Here is a 16,650-nt window from a genome sequence, read left to right as displayed (position 1 = left end):
CTCTATGGTAGTTCTTCATTAATAGGTACAAAGTATATGATGCAAGAGCTTAAACATGATCTATTTGAGCACAACAATTGCCAAGTATCAAATTATTCAAGACAATATACCAATTACCACATGAAGCATTTTCTGTTTCCAACCATATAACAATGAACGAAGCAGTTTCAACCTTCGCCATGAACATTAAAAGTAAAGCTAAGAACACCAGTGTTCATATGCAACAGCGGAGCGTGTCTCTCTCCCATAAAGTGAATGCTAGGATCCGATTTTATTCAAACAAAAACAAAAATAAAAACATACAGACGCTCCAAGTAAAGCACATAAGATGTGACGGAATAAAAATATAGTTTCACTAGAGGTGACCTGATAAGTTGTCGATGAAGAAGGGGATGCCTTGGGCATCCCCAAGCTTAGATGCTTGAGTCTTCTTGAAATATGCAGGGATGAACCACGGGGGCATCCCCAAGCTTAGACTCTTCACTCTTCTTGATCATATTGTATCATCCTCCTCTCTTGATCCTTGAAAACTTCCTCCACACCAAACTCAAAACAAACTCATTAGAGGGTTAGTGCATAATCAAAAATTCACATATTCAGAGGTGACATAATCATTCTTAACACTTCTGGACATTGCACAAAGCTACTGAAAGTTAATGGAACAAAGAAATCCATCCAACATAGGAAAACAGGCAATGCGAAATAAAAGGCAGAATCTGTCAAAACAGAACAGTCCGTAAAGACGAATTTTTCAGGAGCACTTAACTTGCTCAGATGAAAAAGCTCAAATTTAATGAAAGTTGCGTACATATTTGAGGATCACGCACGTAAATTGGGAGATTTTTCTGAGTTACCTACAAACGGGGCTACTCAATTTCGTGACAGAAAGAAATCTGTTTCTGCGCAGTAATCCAATTCTAGTATCAACCTTACTATCAAAGACTTTACTTGGCACAACAATGCAATAAAATAAAGATAAGGAGAGGTTGCTACAGTAGTAACAACTTCCAAGACTCAAATATAAAACAAAAGTGCAGAAGTAAAATAATGGGTTGTCTCCCATAAGCGATTTTCTTTAACGCCTTTCAGCTAGGCGCAGAAAGTGTGAATCAAGTATTATCGAGAGATGAAACATTAACATCATAAATTTCACAATTTGTCACAATAGGTATCTTAGATGCTCCATCATCCATAGTAGTCCTAAGGGCTTTGTCAATTTTAGGCCTATAATAGTTTTTTGGCTTAGGCACCTTAGAGACATACATGAACTTTTGCTCCTTACCCACATAAGCTTTCTCCTTAAACTTAAGAGAAGAAAAAGTTGAACCCAAGGTTCCCATAGCTTCTTCAAGTTCACTAATCCTATGGGTTTGATTATCATGAGTAGCACAAGTTTCTAAGACGGCAATTCTCTCATTAATTCCACTTAGAGATTTATCAAGTTTATCAGTGTTATCAAGTAATATTTCCAATTTAGCCTCAACACTTGGAAGATTTTTCTCTATGGCCTCCAACTTTTTCATGACATCTTCAAGAGAGATTTCAATTTTAGCTTCATTAACAGGTGGTATTCCAACTAGACTCTCAATAATGCAACTAGCTTCTAAAGCAGCAGTGCCTAGGAAATTACCTCCCGCAAGAGTATCAAGAACATACCTATTCCAGCTAGAGATACCAAAATAAAAGTTCCTAAGTAGGATAATAGTGGAGTGTTTCTCAGTGCACCTATGATGAGCATCACTAATTCTATACCAAGCATCTTTAAAACTTTCTCCCCCTTGTTGCTTAAACGAACGAACTTCAACTTCAGGATTACTCATTTTTAGCAGTAGTAAATAAAGCAAACTAAATAAAGTAAATGCAAGTAACTAATTTTTTGTGTTTTTAATATAGAGAACACAAACAAGACAGTAAATAAAGTAAAGCAAGTAACTAATTTTTTTTGTATTTTTAATATAGAGAACGCAAACAAGATAGTAAATAAAGTAAAGCTAGTAACTATTTTTTTTGTGTTTTTTGATATAAAGAACAAACAAAGCAGTAAATAAAGTAAAGTAAAGAAAGACAAAAACAAAGTAAAGAGATTGGATGTGGGAGACTCCCCTTGCAGCGTGTCTTAATCTCCCCGGCAACGGCGCCAGAAAATAAGCTTGATGGCGCGTGAAACAAACGTCCGTTGGGAACCCCAAGAGGAAGGTGTGATGCGTACAGCAGCAAGTTTTCCCTTAGTAAGAAACCAAGGTTATCGAACCAGTAGGAGTCAAGGGCCACGTGAAGGTTGTTGGTGACGGAGTGTAGTGCGGCGCAACACCGGGGATTCCGGCGCCAACGTGGAACCTGCACAACACAATCAAAATACTTTGCCCCAACGTAACGAGTGAGGTTGTCAATCTCACCGACTTGCTGTAAACAAAGGTTTAAATGTATGGTGTGGAAAATGATGTTTGTTTGCGAAGAATAACGAGAGAACGAGTTTGCAGTAGATTGTATTTCAGATGTAAAAGAATGGACTGGGGTCCACAGTTCACTAGTGGTGTCTCTCCAATAAGAAATAGCATGTTGGGTGAACAAATTACAGTTGGGCAATTGACAAAAGAGAGGGCATAACAATGCACATACATATCACGATGACTACTATGAGATTTAATCAGGGCATTACGACAAAGTACATAGACCGCTATCCAGCAGGCATCTATGCATAAAAAGTCCACCTTCGGGTTAGCATCCGCACCCCTTCCAGTATTAAGTTGCAAACAACAGACAATTGCATTAAGTATGGTGCGTAATGTAATCAACACAAATATCCTTAGACAAAGCATTGATGTTTTATCCCTAGTGACAACAACACATCCACAACCTTAGAACTTTCCGTCACTGTCCCAGATTCAATGGAGGCATGAACCCACTATCGAGCATAAATACTCCCTCTTGGAGTTACAAGTATCAACTTGGCCAGAGCCTCTACTAGCAACGGAGAGCATGCAAGAACATAAACAACACATATATGATAAATTGATAATCAACTTGACATAGTATTCCATATTCATCGGATCCCAACAAACACAACATGTAGCATTACAAATAGATGATCTTGATCATGATAGGCAGCTCACAAGATCTAACATGATAGCACAAGAGGAGAAGACAACCATCTAGCTACTGCTATGGACCCATAGTCCAAGGATGAACTACTCACACATCAGTCCGGAGGCGATCATGGTGATGTAGAGTCCTCCGGGAGATGATTCCCCTCTCCGGCAGGGTGCCGGAGGCGATCTCCTAAATCCCCCGAGATGGTATTGGCGGCGGCGGCGTCTCTGGAACTTTTTCCGTATCGTCGCTCTCGGTAATAGGGTTTTCGTGACGGAGAGTTTAAGTAGGCGGAAGGGCAGAGTCGGAGGAGGCACGAGGGGCCCACACCATAGGGCGGCGCGGGCCCCTCCTTGGCCGCGCCGCCTTGTGGTCTGGCCACCTTGTGGCCCCACTTCGTATGCTCTTCGGTCTTCTGGAAGCTCCGTGGAAAAATAAGACCCTGGGCGTTGATTTCGTCCAATTCCGAGAATATTTCCTTTGTAGGATTTCTGAAACCAAAAACAGCAGAAAACAGGAACTGGCGCTTCGGCATCTTGTCAATAGGTTAGTGCCGGAAAATGCATAATAATGATGTAAAGTGTGTATAAAATATGTGAGTATTGTCATAAAAGTAGCATGGAACATAAGAAATTATAGATACGTTTGAGACGTATCAATGATAACCTACTTAGTGCTACTCGTAAGAAACTTAGGCGTAGTGGTAGGCAGTTACTACAAATAGTGCACAACTTCACAACCATGGTGGTAGCCATTTTACTGTTCATGGTATGCAACTTAAGCGTAGGGATAGACAAGTTCATAATAATGGTGTGCAACTTCACCATAAACGATGCTAGGAAATTCGGTAGTAGTTGGACAATGAGTGCATCTTAACCCTAGTTGGACATGGGAAAATACCCAAAGTAGACTAAATAGAGACAAAAATGCAACTATGTATGTTCCATCTACAGCTATGTTGGACAGTTGATGCAACTTAACCCTAGAGGGGTATACAACTAACAATAGCGTGTATGCAACTTAACACTAGTGGGTATACAACTTAGCAATAGTGGGTATGCAACTAAGCACATGTGTGAATCGTGATGCCAGCACTGCATTGGGAATGTCTCTAAAATTCTTCATTGCCAAGAAATATACCCATTTGGCTCGCATCGGGGTCATCGAGGAGGACAAACACTACAAAGTTCTTCAAAAACACCACCACAAAGGTCGTGGAGGTCGGAGCTCTAGGACGAGAAGGTGAGTGGACATGCAGATTGGTGCACGACGTTGTCAGGAGCTAATCGAGCGAGATGATGGGTAGGCAACTTAACACTTCTGGGCATACAACTTAACGATAGTGGGTGTGCAACTTAGGAATAGTGGGTTTGCAACTTAACACTGATCAGCACATATGTGAAGCTAAAGTTTTTCTTCAGCTGATGCAACTTATCCTACGACTCTTAGCAACATCAACTCATCTCGATGACATCGAGGAACTGTCCCACGGCCTCTTGAAAACCCTTCTGCCAAAATCCCATTTTACGTGGCTAAAGGCCCATCATCCGCCACGAAATGAAAAATCCATGGTATATCCTTTAGCAACGTGATATGCACCACATAGACCGTTTCGTCGGCTATGACTCATTAACCACGAAAAATACTCCTTAGCCGATGATTTTTGGTTGTGGTGATAACAACTGTTTTGTAGTTTTAGGCGTAGTGGTAGGCAATTTCACAATAAATTGTGCAGAATTTCACAACCATGGTGGTGACCGACTTAGTACTAATGGTAGGCAACAAGGATAAAATGATAAAGGAGTTAAGAACAATGATGCGCAACTTTATCATAAATGGTGTTAGCCAATTTAGTACTAGTTAGACAATAAAATGCAACTTAACCCTAGTTAAACAACCAACAAAATCAAAAAAAAAAAAAAAAGCTGCCCAAAACGGACTAAATAGAAACAAAAAGCAACTAGATCTGATCCATGTACAACTATATTGGACAACGGATGGAACTTAACCCTATTGGATATAGAAGTTAACAATAGTGAGTATTCAATTTATCGCTAGTGGGTGTACAACTTAGCAACAAATTGGTATGCAACTTAGCACATATGTGAAACAACCATTTACCGTGTACAAACATGACTTACCAAATGTGTAAGTGAAGAATTTATTGTATGAAAAAAAACAAACTAAGTTATATGTGAACCAATATTACCGCCACAAAAATACATCAAGCGTGGTGTGGTGGTTGATCTTTACCATGTGATGAAGAGGGTTTACATCTTAGCACTTGTGTGAAGCAACTTAAGAAATAGTTGGTGTGCAAGGTAACACAATTTTCCGAGGTAACTAGAGTTTCATCCATACACCAATCGAGTTGCATTTGGTGCAGGCCATAGTTTCCGCCACTCCCTGAAATAAGTTCCTACCACTATTGTGCATGAGTTACGGGGCATCACCAACGCCTAAGCAAATGCAATTGATATGTAATTCGACCATGTCTTCGAGTCCCAAAGAGAAATACAATACGTATGTGTAAATACAGTAGTGGTGGATCACTAGAACTAAAAAGAGCCAAAGAGGTAAGATTTGGATTCTCGGACAGAGATTTGTGCACATGAGCACTAGCGATCACTTTTTAGAAAAGTAATTCAAAATCCTATTTCTAAGTTTCAGAAAAATCTGAAAATAAATCATGATGTAGTCAGTATTGTGTCCCATAAACGTGTAAATTTTTAACTGGAAATAATGTGTATTTTAGGCTACACAAAAATAACAAATATGTGGAGTATAGTGATTCAAATCTCCAAAAAGCACACTTTGTTATTGTTGTGTAGCTTAGAAAACAAAACATTTGTAATTACAATTTTATACTTTAATGGAATATAAATCATTAGCTACTTTTAAAATTTTGTAACATAATTTTTTGAAATATATAAATATAATTTTCGAATTTTTTAATACAATGAGAGCAGCGGTGTCCATGATCTAAAAGGACTTTTCGTGGATTCTCTTCTATCTAGCTATCGATTAGGTCCATGCTAGACTTGAGAGCATCCTGGCTGAGCATGCTCGTGCCCCTCTCCGCCCGAGGAGTCCCCGCCTCCACTACCTCTCCTCCTTCCCGATTTCCGCTGCATGGGGACCTGCGACATATCCATCCGAGTTCACAAATAGTCGGACACCTACATCTTGCCGAAGAATGAGGCGAGGCAGAGAGCCACATCAACATATGGGATGGCGGCGGTAGGCGGGAGGGTCTAGAGGGCAGCACGCAGTGCAACATCAAGCTGGAGAGCAGCATCGACCAAGTGGAGGGCAGCGCCCGATGAGAGGAGGACAGTGTGAGGTTGGAGGTGAAGAGCTGCGCGCTGCAGGAGTTAGAGGGCGTCGCGGCGGGAGGGGTGGACGACGGTGCACGTCGGCGGGGATGGCCAGCGCTGTTGCTGTTCGATTCCAGGCCGGCGGCAGCTGGAGGTTTCTTGTAGGTGGCCGTGCTAGGTGGGGGATCTCAGGAGGGCATCTGTCGGAAGATGATCCAAGAATTTTTTTACTACTACCTCTGACCATAAATAGATGTTCGGAAGTTTAACTAAATTTAGATGTACCTAAACTTTTTAGTGTGTAGATACATTTGAATTTGGATAAATCTTTTGCATTTTTTTGTGAACGGAGGGAATACTTGGGTTCCTCTTTACCTGGACGGCCACACGCTGAAGTCAGGACGCACTCGTTCACTACCACACGGCCCGTTTCCCGACTCTCGCGGGGACTCGTCGACGGCTTATCGCCATCCCACCGTCGACGATACACAAGCAGCGATCAAGACCGTCCACTTCCTAACTGGACGAGGCGTTAAATAGCGCCCCCGCCTTTGGCTCCCAACCGTTTATATCTGCAGAGTCGCACCTCCCGTTTCGGTTTCCTCCCAGAGTAAAAACAGACAGGGGGAAAACAGAGTTACCGAGAGGTAAAACCAAGAATAAATTAACTGCAGGCGAAGAAGAACAAAGTGAGAGTAAATAAACCGTCGATCATCTCACTGTAAGCATCGGTCCTTGATCTGATTTTCTTTCGCAATGTATCTTATGATCTTGGGTTTGGGAGGTCGATCGATCGATCAGGTTCTTCTTGCACGATTTAAACTGTTGATTCATGTAGATGTTGCGATGGTATTCGCATCACGTAGTTCATCTGAGTCGATCTCAGCCTTTGTGTTCTTGATGTGATTCATGAAGCATTGCAATTGATAGATGTGAAGTTTTTTTAGGCCGGGAGGGGATGATGTCCGAAAGCGAGGAGCACGGCTCGCTCCTGGAGAAGATCAACGACAAGATCCATGACTACAAAAAGGACTCATCGTCCTCCTCGGACTCTGACGACGACAAGAAGAAGTCTCATAAATCCAAGAACAAGAAGAAGAAGCTGTTTGGCAGGATGCACCCGCTTCACCACGTCCTAGGCGGAGGCAAAGGTATAATAATTCTGACAATGCCTATGAAAACTGGTCGATGAAATGTAGCAGTACATCTGAAAATAAGGTTGTGTTTCGTGTTTCAGCTGCTGATCTTGTTCTGTGGAGGGACAAGCACACCTCCGGAAGCATTCTTGCAGGGGTGACTGTGGTCTGGTTGCTGTTCGAGGGCATTGGTTACCACCTCCTCACCTTCCTCTGCCACTCGCTCATCGTCTTCCTCACCGTCTGCTTCGTCTGGTCCAACGCTGCATCCTTCATCAACAGGTCTTTCCCACTACTTCTTTTCTATTCCTCCTCTACTGCCTACACTTCATACTGAACACCTGCATATCCACAACTTTTACTTTTTCAATTTTCTTACAGTAACTGAAGATTAGTAATATTATGAATATGTGCGGTGTGATCACAGCATCTATGGTAAAGATTAGTAAATAACTCCACAATGAAAACAAAAGTCATGGTGTGGCACATTTAACCACAAACAGATCCATAGAAAACAATAGGTTTTGTATTTCAAACGTTTATACACGACTATTGGCAATCACTCAAATTTGGAGATTGCCATCAAACTCACATACGTGAATTTTTCAGTACTTCTCTTTTCTCCATTCTTTCATCACCATTTGGATTGTTCTATTTGAGTTTCTTCATTGATGCCATTTTTGTGAATATGCATTTGTTTTTTCAATGCAAAGATTTATGTGCCAAGTCAAGCTTAATTGTAAATGTATGCTTAGTTCAATTTGTAGATATATGCTCTATTTTTTTTTTGTTTGTCGAGGCAATTAGATCTCGCTCGATCGAGATTTTCTCAACCGATAAATGATATCATTATTTCAAAGCTGTCTTGTTAAAGATTAAAGAGTAAATTCTAGTTTCTACCCCTTAGTTTGATATTTTTTACATTAATTACCCTATTTAACAAATTTTTATCCGTATTACCCCGTTTAGCAAAAGTATTGCCAATTTTTACCCTCCCTAAAATTTTACACGGGATTTGTCATGTGAGACTGTGAGTGCATCACAGTTTTTCTCCGATTTCTTCCTGCATCCGAAGAAAACGTTGAACCTAAAGTTTTACCGATAACTACAACCTTGTATATGCCATGGCCTTCCGGTGTAGGTAAAACTTTAGGTTCAGATAAAATTACATCTGGGAACTGTGGAGGAGACCTGGGAACTGAGCAACTTAGTATGTGTTGTTGCTATTGGCATAACGCAGCGCTTCAACATTTAGAAACAAATTTACTTGGTCTGGTGTCGTTGCCTTGCCTCTGAAATCACTAGTGATCACATCGATTTGTCCCCTATCATCATTGATTGCTACATCAAAATATTGTGTACGTACACACAATGACAATAACCGTAAAAAGTAGAGCGCGGCTGGGTGATCAGACCGATTTGGGAGTGAAAACATCCGCCGGGGGAAAAAGAGCGACATCGCCTGCACGTGTAGTTGACAAACAGACCAACCTAGCAATAACTCTCAGATTTTTAAAAGGGGTTAAAGCTGTCAAAACTTCTGCTAAATGGGGTAATGTAGATGAATAATTGTTAAATGGGGTAATTACTATCAAAAATATGAAACTAGGAGATAAAAAACAGAATTTACTCAAGATTAAAAGAAAATAAAAAAGGACGAACGATGGAATTAATTAGTTCTATGCCTGTATAGAAATAAAACATGCCACACACGCATCTTACAGAAAGAGCAATCTAATTGAGAGTTAAACGACTCAGAGTTCGCAATTCCGTCAAAATATATTAACCTATAACTTGTTCCAGAAAATTTTAAAAAAAAAAGATATAAACCCAGAATGAGAAATTGGTTCGTCAAGTCCCCGTAATTTGAAAAGAGAGGTTGTCAAATATAATTGTTATGGCTTGTTTGGAAATTATATATGTGATTAAGACGTATTTTTATCGATTTAACTTTGTTGAGCTGCTACATCTTTGGATTCTCAGGTCTCCTCCACAGTTCCCAGATGTAATTTTATCTGAAACCCAGTGCCTGAGGATAGCTCATGTTCTGAGGAAAGAAATCAATGAAGCTTTCCTGACCTTACAAAGTGTTGCTTCCGGAAAAGACCTGAAAACATATCTTAAGGTACCTACTTCTACCTTTTTTTGGTTCAACTAATTTGATGCATTGTTCTCATTCTGGTTCAATTTTCTTGCAGTCAATTGGGGCCCTCTGGTTCATTTCTATAATTGGTAGCTGCTTTAGCTTCTTGACTCTGTCTTACACTAGTAAGCCCCTTATCTACTTTCTTTGTTGCTTCCACTGCAGATTAATTTATAGTATTATGGATCGGAGGGAGCACTATATTTTGACAATTTATGATGTAGTATGTTACTCTAATCAAAAACTACAATATGATTCCAAGGTTTTGTGTTTATACAACGGCATGACTGATTTCACTTTTATGGATCAAGTACTTGCTGCATGAATATCTTCACCGTGATCTTTAAATGTGTGCTTACAACTAAATGTGAGGGACAGACCGGAGTAGAGATGGTCTCCCGCCCCTGCTGTTATCTCTGCCGTATTCTTGTACTACTTATTTTTGCGTGTGAGACCTTTTCGTTGCATTCGTAGCTTGCATGCTACCTTATCTGCTGTTGGATCTTTGATCCCTGGACTGTGAATTGTTTTGCTTGTTCGCCGGCGTTGGCTTTATTAATTTCACAAAACCGGGACCTTCTCGAGACTTCCATCTATCTTTAAATGTGTGCTTACAACTGTTTGATTATGTTACACCTAAAATGATATGTTCAGAGAAACCTAAAAAAACAAAAAATTAACTGCACCGTGTTCAATTCTACGTATTAGATCATCACATATATAGCACGTTGCTATTTGAGCTACACTGAATTTGATTTGTGTGTGCAGTTTTCCTGATGGCATACACACTCCCCATGCTCTATGAGAAATATGAAGATGAGGTTGATGTTGTGGGCGAGAAGGCCCTCATCGAGATCAAGAAGCAATATGCAGTGCTGGATGAGAAGGTTCTGTCGAAGATCCCAATGTTATCCGACAAGAAGCAGCACTAAAACTAATGCTTTGAAGCGTGAAACCCTCCACACTTTCAGCACATGAGAAAAATAGTGGTTTCGTCTGCTGTCATCACCTAGCAATCTTTAAGATACGGCATTATAGATATTATCTCCATTCTTATGCATCGGAAATTTGACTTTTCTGAGTAGTAGAAGAGAACAATGTCGATGGTCACGCGAAGTAGTTGCCTCCGCTTGTCGGTTTCGATTTCATATTTTGAGATTCTGTTTGGTCACACGATACATATGTCAGACTAATTTCTATAACCACTTTCTGTGTGTATGTATGTTTAATACTTTCTGATGCTGAAGCATTTAGGTCGTTCTGATTGCAATTCATGTGGAAACCTCATGTGGCTAACAGATTACTTCATGCGTATTCTGTGACCCATTCATACTGTAGTTCTATGTTCTGTTCATGCTTTAGGTGTTCATCAAACTAGGGAGTTGGTTTTATTCAACACATTTGTCTGAATTTATTCTGTACCTAATTTTGATCAATAAAGTAGGAGAATGTAATTGCCAATTCGTAAAGCATAAAACTATTATTCCTTTTTCAGTGGAAAATGATTTTTTTATAGATAGGCAGCACCCAAGAAGCAGAGAATTCAGACAACAGCCCCAAAAATAAAATAAAAGCGTGGTAAGAACCTTGAAAGAAATTGGGATTGGTTGAGGCCAAATAGTCACCCAGTTAAACCATCAAACGTATTAGTTTTCCAACGAAGCAACTGATCACACCCTCGTGTACAATGTTGCCGTCTGCTGGCAGCCACAATACTCAACGTACACTGAATCCATGGGGAGGTAGCTAGAGCTTGGTCCGGTACTGGCACGACGAGCTCTGCGCGCCGGGCCGGCGAACGCTAACCGTGACGTGGCATACCGTGATCACAACGGCGTGGTGCCTGAGCAGGCCTAGAACCGTGACCGTTCCCGGCACGGTCGTCTGAACGGTGAGCGACACGTCCCCGGCGCCGCCGACCACGTCGCCGTACAGCTGCGGCGCGTACGAGGCAAGGCGGTCGGCGAGCACCGTGAGCCTGAGCGTCACCGTCTCGGCGCCTCCCGCGCCGACGCGTCCGGGCGGGACGTCGGCGTCCGCGGCGAGCGCGCCGCGGTAGAAGACCTCGGCTTGGCCGGCTGCGTGCGCGAAGGACGCGACGGGGCTGGGGTTGCGGATGGAGAGGACGGCGTCGAGCGTCACGTTGAGGGAGAGTGATCCTGGGGAGAGGGACACGGAGGTCAGGCGCATGGCGGAGATGGTGGTGTCGGCGGGGCGCGGGCGGAGCGCCGTTATGGCCAGTGCGGTGACGGCGGCGGCCAATAGGAGGAGTACGATGAGGGAGACGACGGCGCAGATGCGGAGCCGGCGGCGTGACGCGGCGTTGTGGTGCTTGCAGGCGGCATTGGGCATGCTTGGTAACTTGGTTGGCTGCTATCTACTAGTACTCTCTAGTCTCTACAGGGTGTCTGCCAGGCGGCGGAGTCCTCGAGCCGGAAGTGGAGGGAAGAAGCAGCCAGGGAAAGGGAGGCAGGTTTCATCTAGTGTTCAAATTTATTTATATTACTTTTTCGGTTTACAAAATAGGAATAAGCATGTCTAATAGAAGAGGTAATTGCACCGTCAGTATAACAACTTTGATGTGCATTTTCAGAAATTTTGCCAAAAAAGACCACTTGCCAGAAGGAACCACCTCTAAAAATAATTGACAAAAAGAACCACCTGCATCGTGGCGGCACGCCGGCCAGCCGACACGTGCACGTGCCGCCACTGATGGAGGCGGCAGGAGGGTGCCGCCAGAGCCACAGGCGGCAGGCTGCAGTAGACGGCGCAAGCTCCGCCACGTCAGCGTGCCTCCACATGGTGTGGCGGCATGGCCCACCACCACGCCATTTCCCGCCGCCACGTCAGCCTGCCTCCACATGGTGTGGCGGCATGGCCCACCACCGCGTCGGCCACGCGAGGTGGCGGATGCCTCCACACGGTGTGGTGGCATGTCCCACCACGGTGCCGTTTCCCGCGCCGGCGTAACGTGCCGCCACGGCACACGGCGGCATGTCGCCACGTGTCGTTTGGGGGTCCTACCGCCACGTATAGGGTGATCTTTTTTGGCAATTCCGTTCATAGGTGGTCTCTTCTGGCAATTCAGTGGGGCTAGTGGTCCTTTTTGGCAAAACTTCTGCATTTTCATACAACATCTTTGAAATTGTAGTCTGGTGGTACGTAACGTTGTACTAGACGTGCTCCGGTGGTACAGGTGCCCTCCGCAGCTGACACGCACTAGTAGGAAAAAACCTACCAGTCACGAGTCGCGTGCTCTGGTCCGCCATAGGTACCCTATCAGTGGTAAATCTTACTACTCGCGTGTGAACCCGGCATCCGACTAGTATGGCATGTACTAGTCGCGTGCGGGCCTGACACACTGCCAGTAAAGTACTAGTCGCATGCGGGCCTGGCACACTGCCAGTAAAGTACTAGCCGTGTGTGCCAGTTAGGTCCGCTGCTAATGTCAGTTTTTCGCAATTTTTTGAAAAAGTCGGGGCCATTGCCCAGCTATCCACGTAATTTTACACAAAAAATAAAAGAAAACAATCGAGTCCATGTCGTCTCCTTGTGGCGTTGATGACAGGAGATGGTGCGGAGGAGGCGGTCGTCGTTGCCGGAGGTGGTCGGCGTCGCGGGACGTGGTGCGGAGGAGGAGGCGGAACAGGGTGCTGGATGTGGGCGGAGGAGGCGGTCGCCGTCACCGGAGGTGGTGCTCGTCTTTGGGGAGAAGGAGGATAAGTGAAAGAGGGGGAGAGGAGAAAGTGGAAGAGGAGGAGAGAAGAAGGTGGAGAAGTGAAAGAGTAAGAGGGGATAAGGTGGAGATGGGGTAGATGAGGAGGGAAAAGTTTGAAACTAGAGAGAGAGAGAGATTTTTTAAAAAAAATCTCAGATTAAACTTTTTTTTGCGCCGAAATCTAAAACCTGAAAAAACTCTGTTTTCCTTTTTGATTTTTCGGAATATAAAAATTCTCTAAACTCTCGGAGGGAGTTGAAATTTGAAACAAATTTTTTACATAGATATATTTTCATATAAAAAGGATTTTCATCGGCCTTCATATGCAACCAGAAAAACCGAAACATGACACCATTTTGCATAATATATCAAAATTCATGTTTGTTAATTTTCCTTAAAACTAGATGACATAACACATGGTCATCTCAAAGGATTTTATTTTTTCAAATTTTTATCATTTTCTATGATTTTTTTAAAACTAAAAAGGCGATACCAATCCAGGGGGGTCGAGGGTGCAAATCCTTACATTAGTAGCAGGGTGTCCAAAATAGGGCACGCTACTACTAAGTTGATAGTAGCAATGTGCCTAAAATGAGGCACCTGACTAGTATTTTGCCTGATTCGCGCCCGTCAGCCTAATATATTGGCAGTGGACGGGCAAAGGCACACGCGACCGATTGGAGATAGCAGTCGCGTGCCCCCGTGGGAGCACGCTGCGGGTACTTTCAGGACCTGAGTACAGCTAGGCCCCACATACTAGTCACGTGCCCTACCCTCCACGATGTTGCCATTACGCGCGTACTAGTCACATGCTCGTTTTTTTGCACGCGACTATTAATACCGGTCGCGTGCGCTTACACGGGTGCGCTGCCAATGACCGTTCCCCTATAGCGTTTCCCTACTAGTGACGCATCCGTGGTGGAAGATGATTTTGTAGAATAGTCCTTGTTCTTTGGAGATTTTGCGCGACACAATGCAAGAACTTGGCCTTTGTGCTCGCCATCTATCCCTCTGTTTTAGTCATTCCCCTCTCAACGCTAGCGAGTGACGGCAAAAATCCTAGAGACCATGTCGGCGACACATGGAGGAGTACGAGGGAAGCATGCATGGAGAGCACGGGTAGGTCGCCGCCCCCTGCATGTGCTCACGGAGGGAGGGATACAGTGGAGGGGAAGGCTCGTGCCCCCAGCACCTACTCCTTCTCGGGGTGCAAGGCAGCGGCAGCGAGATGCAGCGGAGGAGGATGAGTGTGCTACGTGGAGAGTAGAGGGTGGCGGAGGAGAAAAGGGTGGAGGAGGAGCAGGCGTGGTGGCGGTATGCCAAGTTGTACCACAAGTTCATGCTCCTCTACTGCTGCCTCGTGTCAGCTGGAAGGAGGGAGCTCCATGGGCGACGATGATAGGTGAGTACTACTAGAAGCATGGTGATGGCTGGGCAATGGAAATGGCGACAACAAGAGGACGAGCTGCTGCTACACTGGCAGGTGTCTTCCCTGTCTGCAATGCAGTCATTTGTGCTGTAATTCCACAGCTAAGACATTGTTGTGTGTTGCTCATTTACCAGAAAAATCGAAGATCTGAAGGTGAAGAACTGCAACATGATAATGTATTGCTGGTGATGATGATTAAGGATATGAAGAAAGATCTAAAGATTATGAAGGACGAGAAGAAAAAATGCAGAAGAAGCATATGGAAGAGCTTAGAAACAGGGATTTGAGAGAATTGATGATCGTGTGTATCTTCTCTATTAGTGTAGTGTTGTATGTCTTTCTTTGTATGATCATTAGGAGGTTGTGGCCATCCATGTAGGTGGTCTATGCTTGTTTGGAAGTAATGTGTATGAGGCAACTTTGTAATGAACTATGAGCATGGAATAAATATTTGGTTTTCGGAATTTCAATTACATATAACATTCCAGTTGAAAGGGCAGAAACACTGCAGTGTTAAAAAAAACCAAGATAGCAAATTCTTCAATTCCAGAGTAGCAACATTCCAAGGTAGCAACATTACATATTGATAACATTCTAGTGACACAAATATAACTTGTTCAATTCATTTATTTGATGCACTAAACCATGAGGACATCTCATTCAGGTGCTCTCTGCGTTACTTGAATTTCTTATGGATTTTAATTTGCTAGATCATTCAAATTAGGCAAGCCAGCTATGGGTTGGTCATCACCAAATAGCAAGTAGTAAGCAGATCTTGGACCTGTGTTGTATGCTCTGTTTCCATTTCTAGCAGTTGGTTCCTCCACTTCTGTATATTGAACATGTTGCTTCTTTCCTCTACCTCTTCCTCTTGGTTGTTGTGATGTAGTTGCCCCATCTTCATTTTGTGACTGCTTTCTCTTACACCCTTTTGCAGTAGCTCTTCCTCTAGTAGTAGCTTCTCTTCCTCTCCCTCTTCCTCCTTGTGTTGATGTACTTCCCCCGCCTCTTGCAGTTAAGCCAGCTCTTGTTTGGGCACTGGTCACCCCTTGCAGGTGGGAGTTCTTCCCTTCCAGCAACAACAAATGCACTCTCTTCAGGTAAAGGTTGTCGTACTCTTGGGATAGTGAAATGAGCTACTGCTTGTTGAACAATGTGAGTAGGGAAAAATTGCTTAAAATGTGACATGAAAATTTCATTGAAAATTGAAGAAAAGATAGGAGTTAATACCTCTTGTCCCATATGATAAACCATGTTTCTCATTTGAGGCATTGGATTATTTCTTGGGTTTGGAGTATATGCATTAAGTGTTGCATAATTGAAGGATCATCCACATCTGCAACATTGACCTCTCCATTCACTTGCTCCAACACCCACTTTGCATGTCCTTTTTTTTGTTGTGGTTGGAGTTTTCACACATAGAAAAGTGCATAGTTATGCTTGCCTTTGTGATGAATTTGACACCATCTTTCTCCTTCTCTTCGGGAGTTTTCCTTCTATTTTTGGGGGGGCTGCCCATTACTTTGGTGTAGAGTGGATGATGAACACTTCATTCATATTTTCCCAATGAACCCTAGATCTTAGAGGTGTCAAATTATATGCATAAGCTTTCTTGAATGTTTCTATGGTGTGTAACAACTATGCAGAAGATTGTCCACTTGGAGCCTATCTGTCCAGCAACAAGCAATAGCATGGTGACAAGGGATTCATGTCAATTGCCATCTCCTGTAATCACATTGTCTGCTGGCCATGTCCACAATGTATGTTTTTGTATGCCCTAAAATCTCAAACCAACACTCAATTCTGGAAGCCTTTTA

At 43.2% G+C, this 16,650-nt stretch overlaps 1 protein-coding gene across 1 annotated transcript; it reads left to right on the top strand.

Annotated features, from left to right (window-relative positions):
* The first annotated feature begins 7,365 nt into the window (after positions 1–7,365).
* LOC124705381 (reticulon-like protein B1) lies at positions 7,366–10,618 on the top strand. The gene is made up of 5 exons (XM_047237112.1): positions 7,366–7,558; positions 7,645–7,825; positions 9,527–9,668; positions 9,742–9,811; positions 10,455–10,618. Exons 1-5 carry the CDS (start codon positions 7,366–7,368, stop codon positions 10,616–10,618), a joined length of 750 nt encoding a protein of 249 aa, XP_047093068.1.
* The last annotated feature ends 6,032 nt before the right edge of the window (positions 10,619–16,650 follow it).

This window comes from Lolium rigidum, chromosome 4 (assembly GCF_022539505.1).
Source record: "Lolium rigidum isolate FL_2022 chromosome 4, APGP_CSIRO_Lrig_0.1, whole genome shotgun sequence".
Classification (NCBI taxonomy): Eukaryota; Viridiplantae; Streptophyta; class Magnoliopsida; order Poales; family Poaceae; genus Lolium; species Lolium rigidum.
This window is presented reverse-complemented; position numbering and strand designations above follow the sequence as displayed.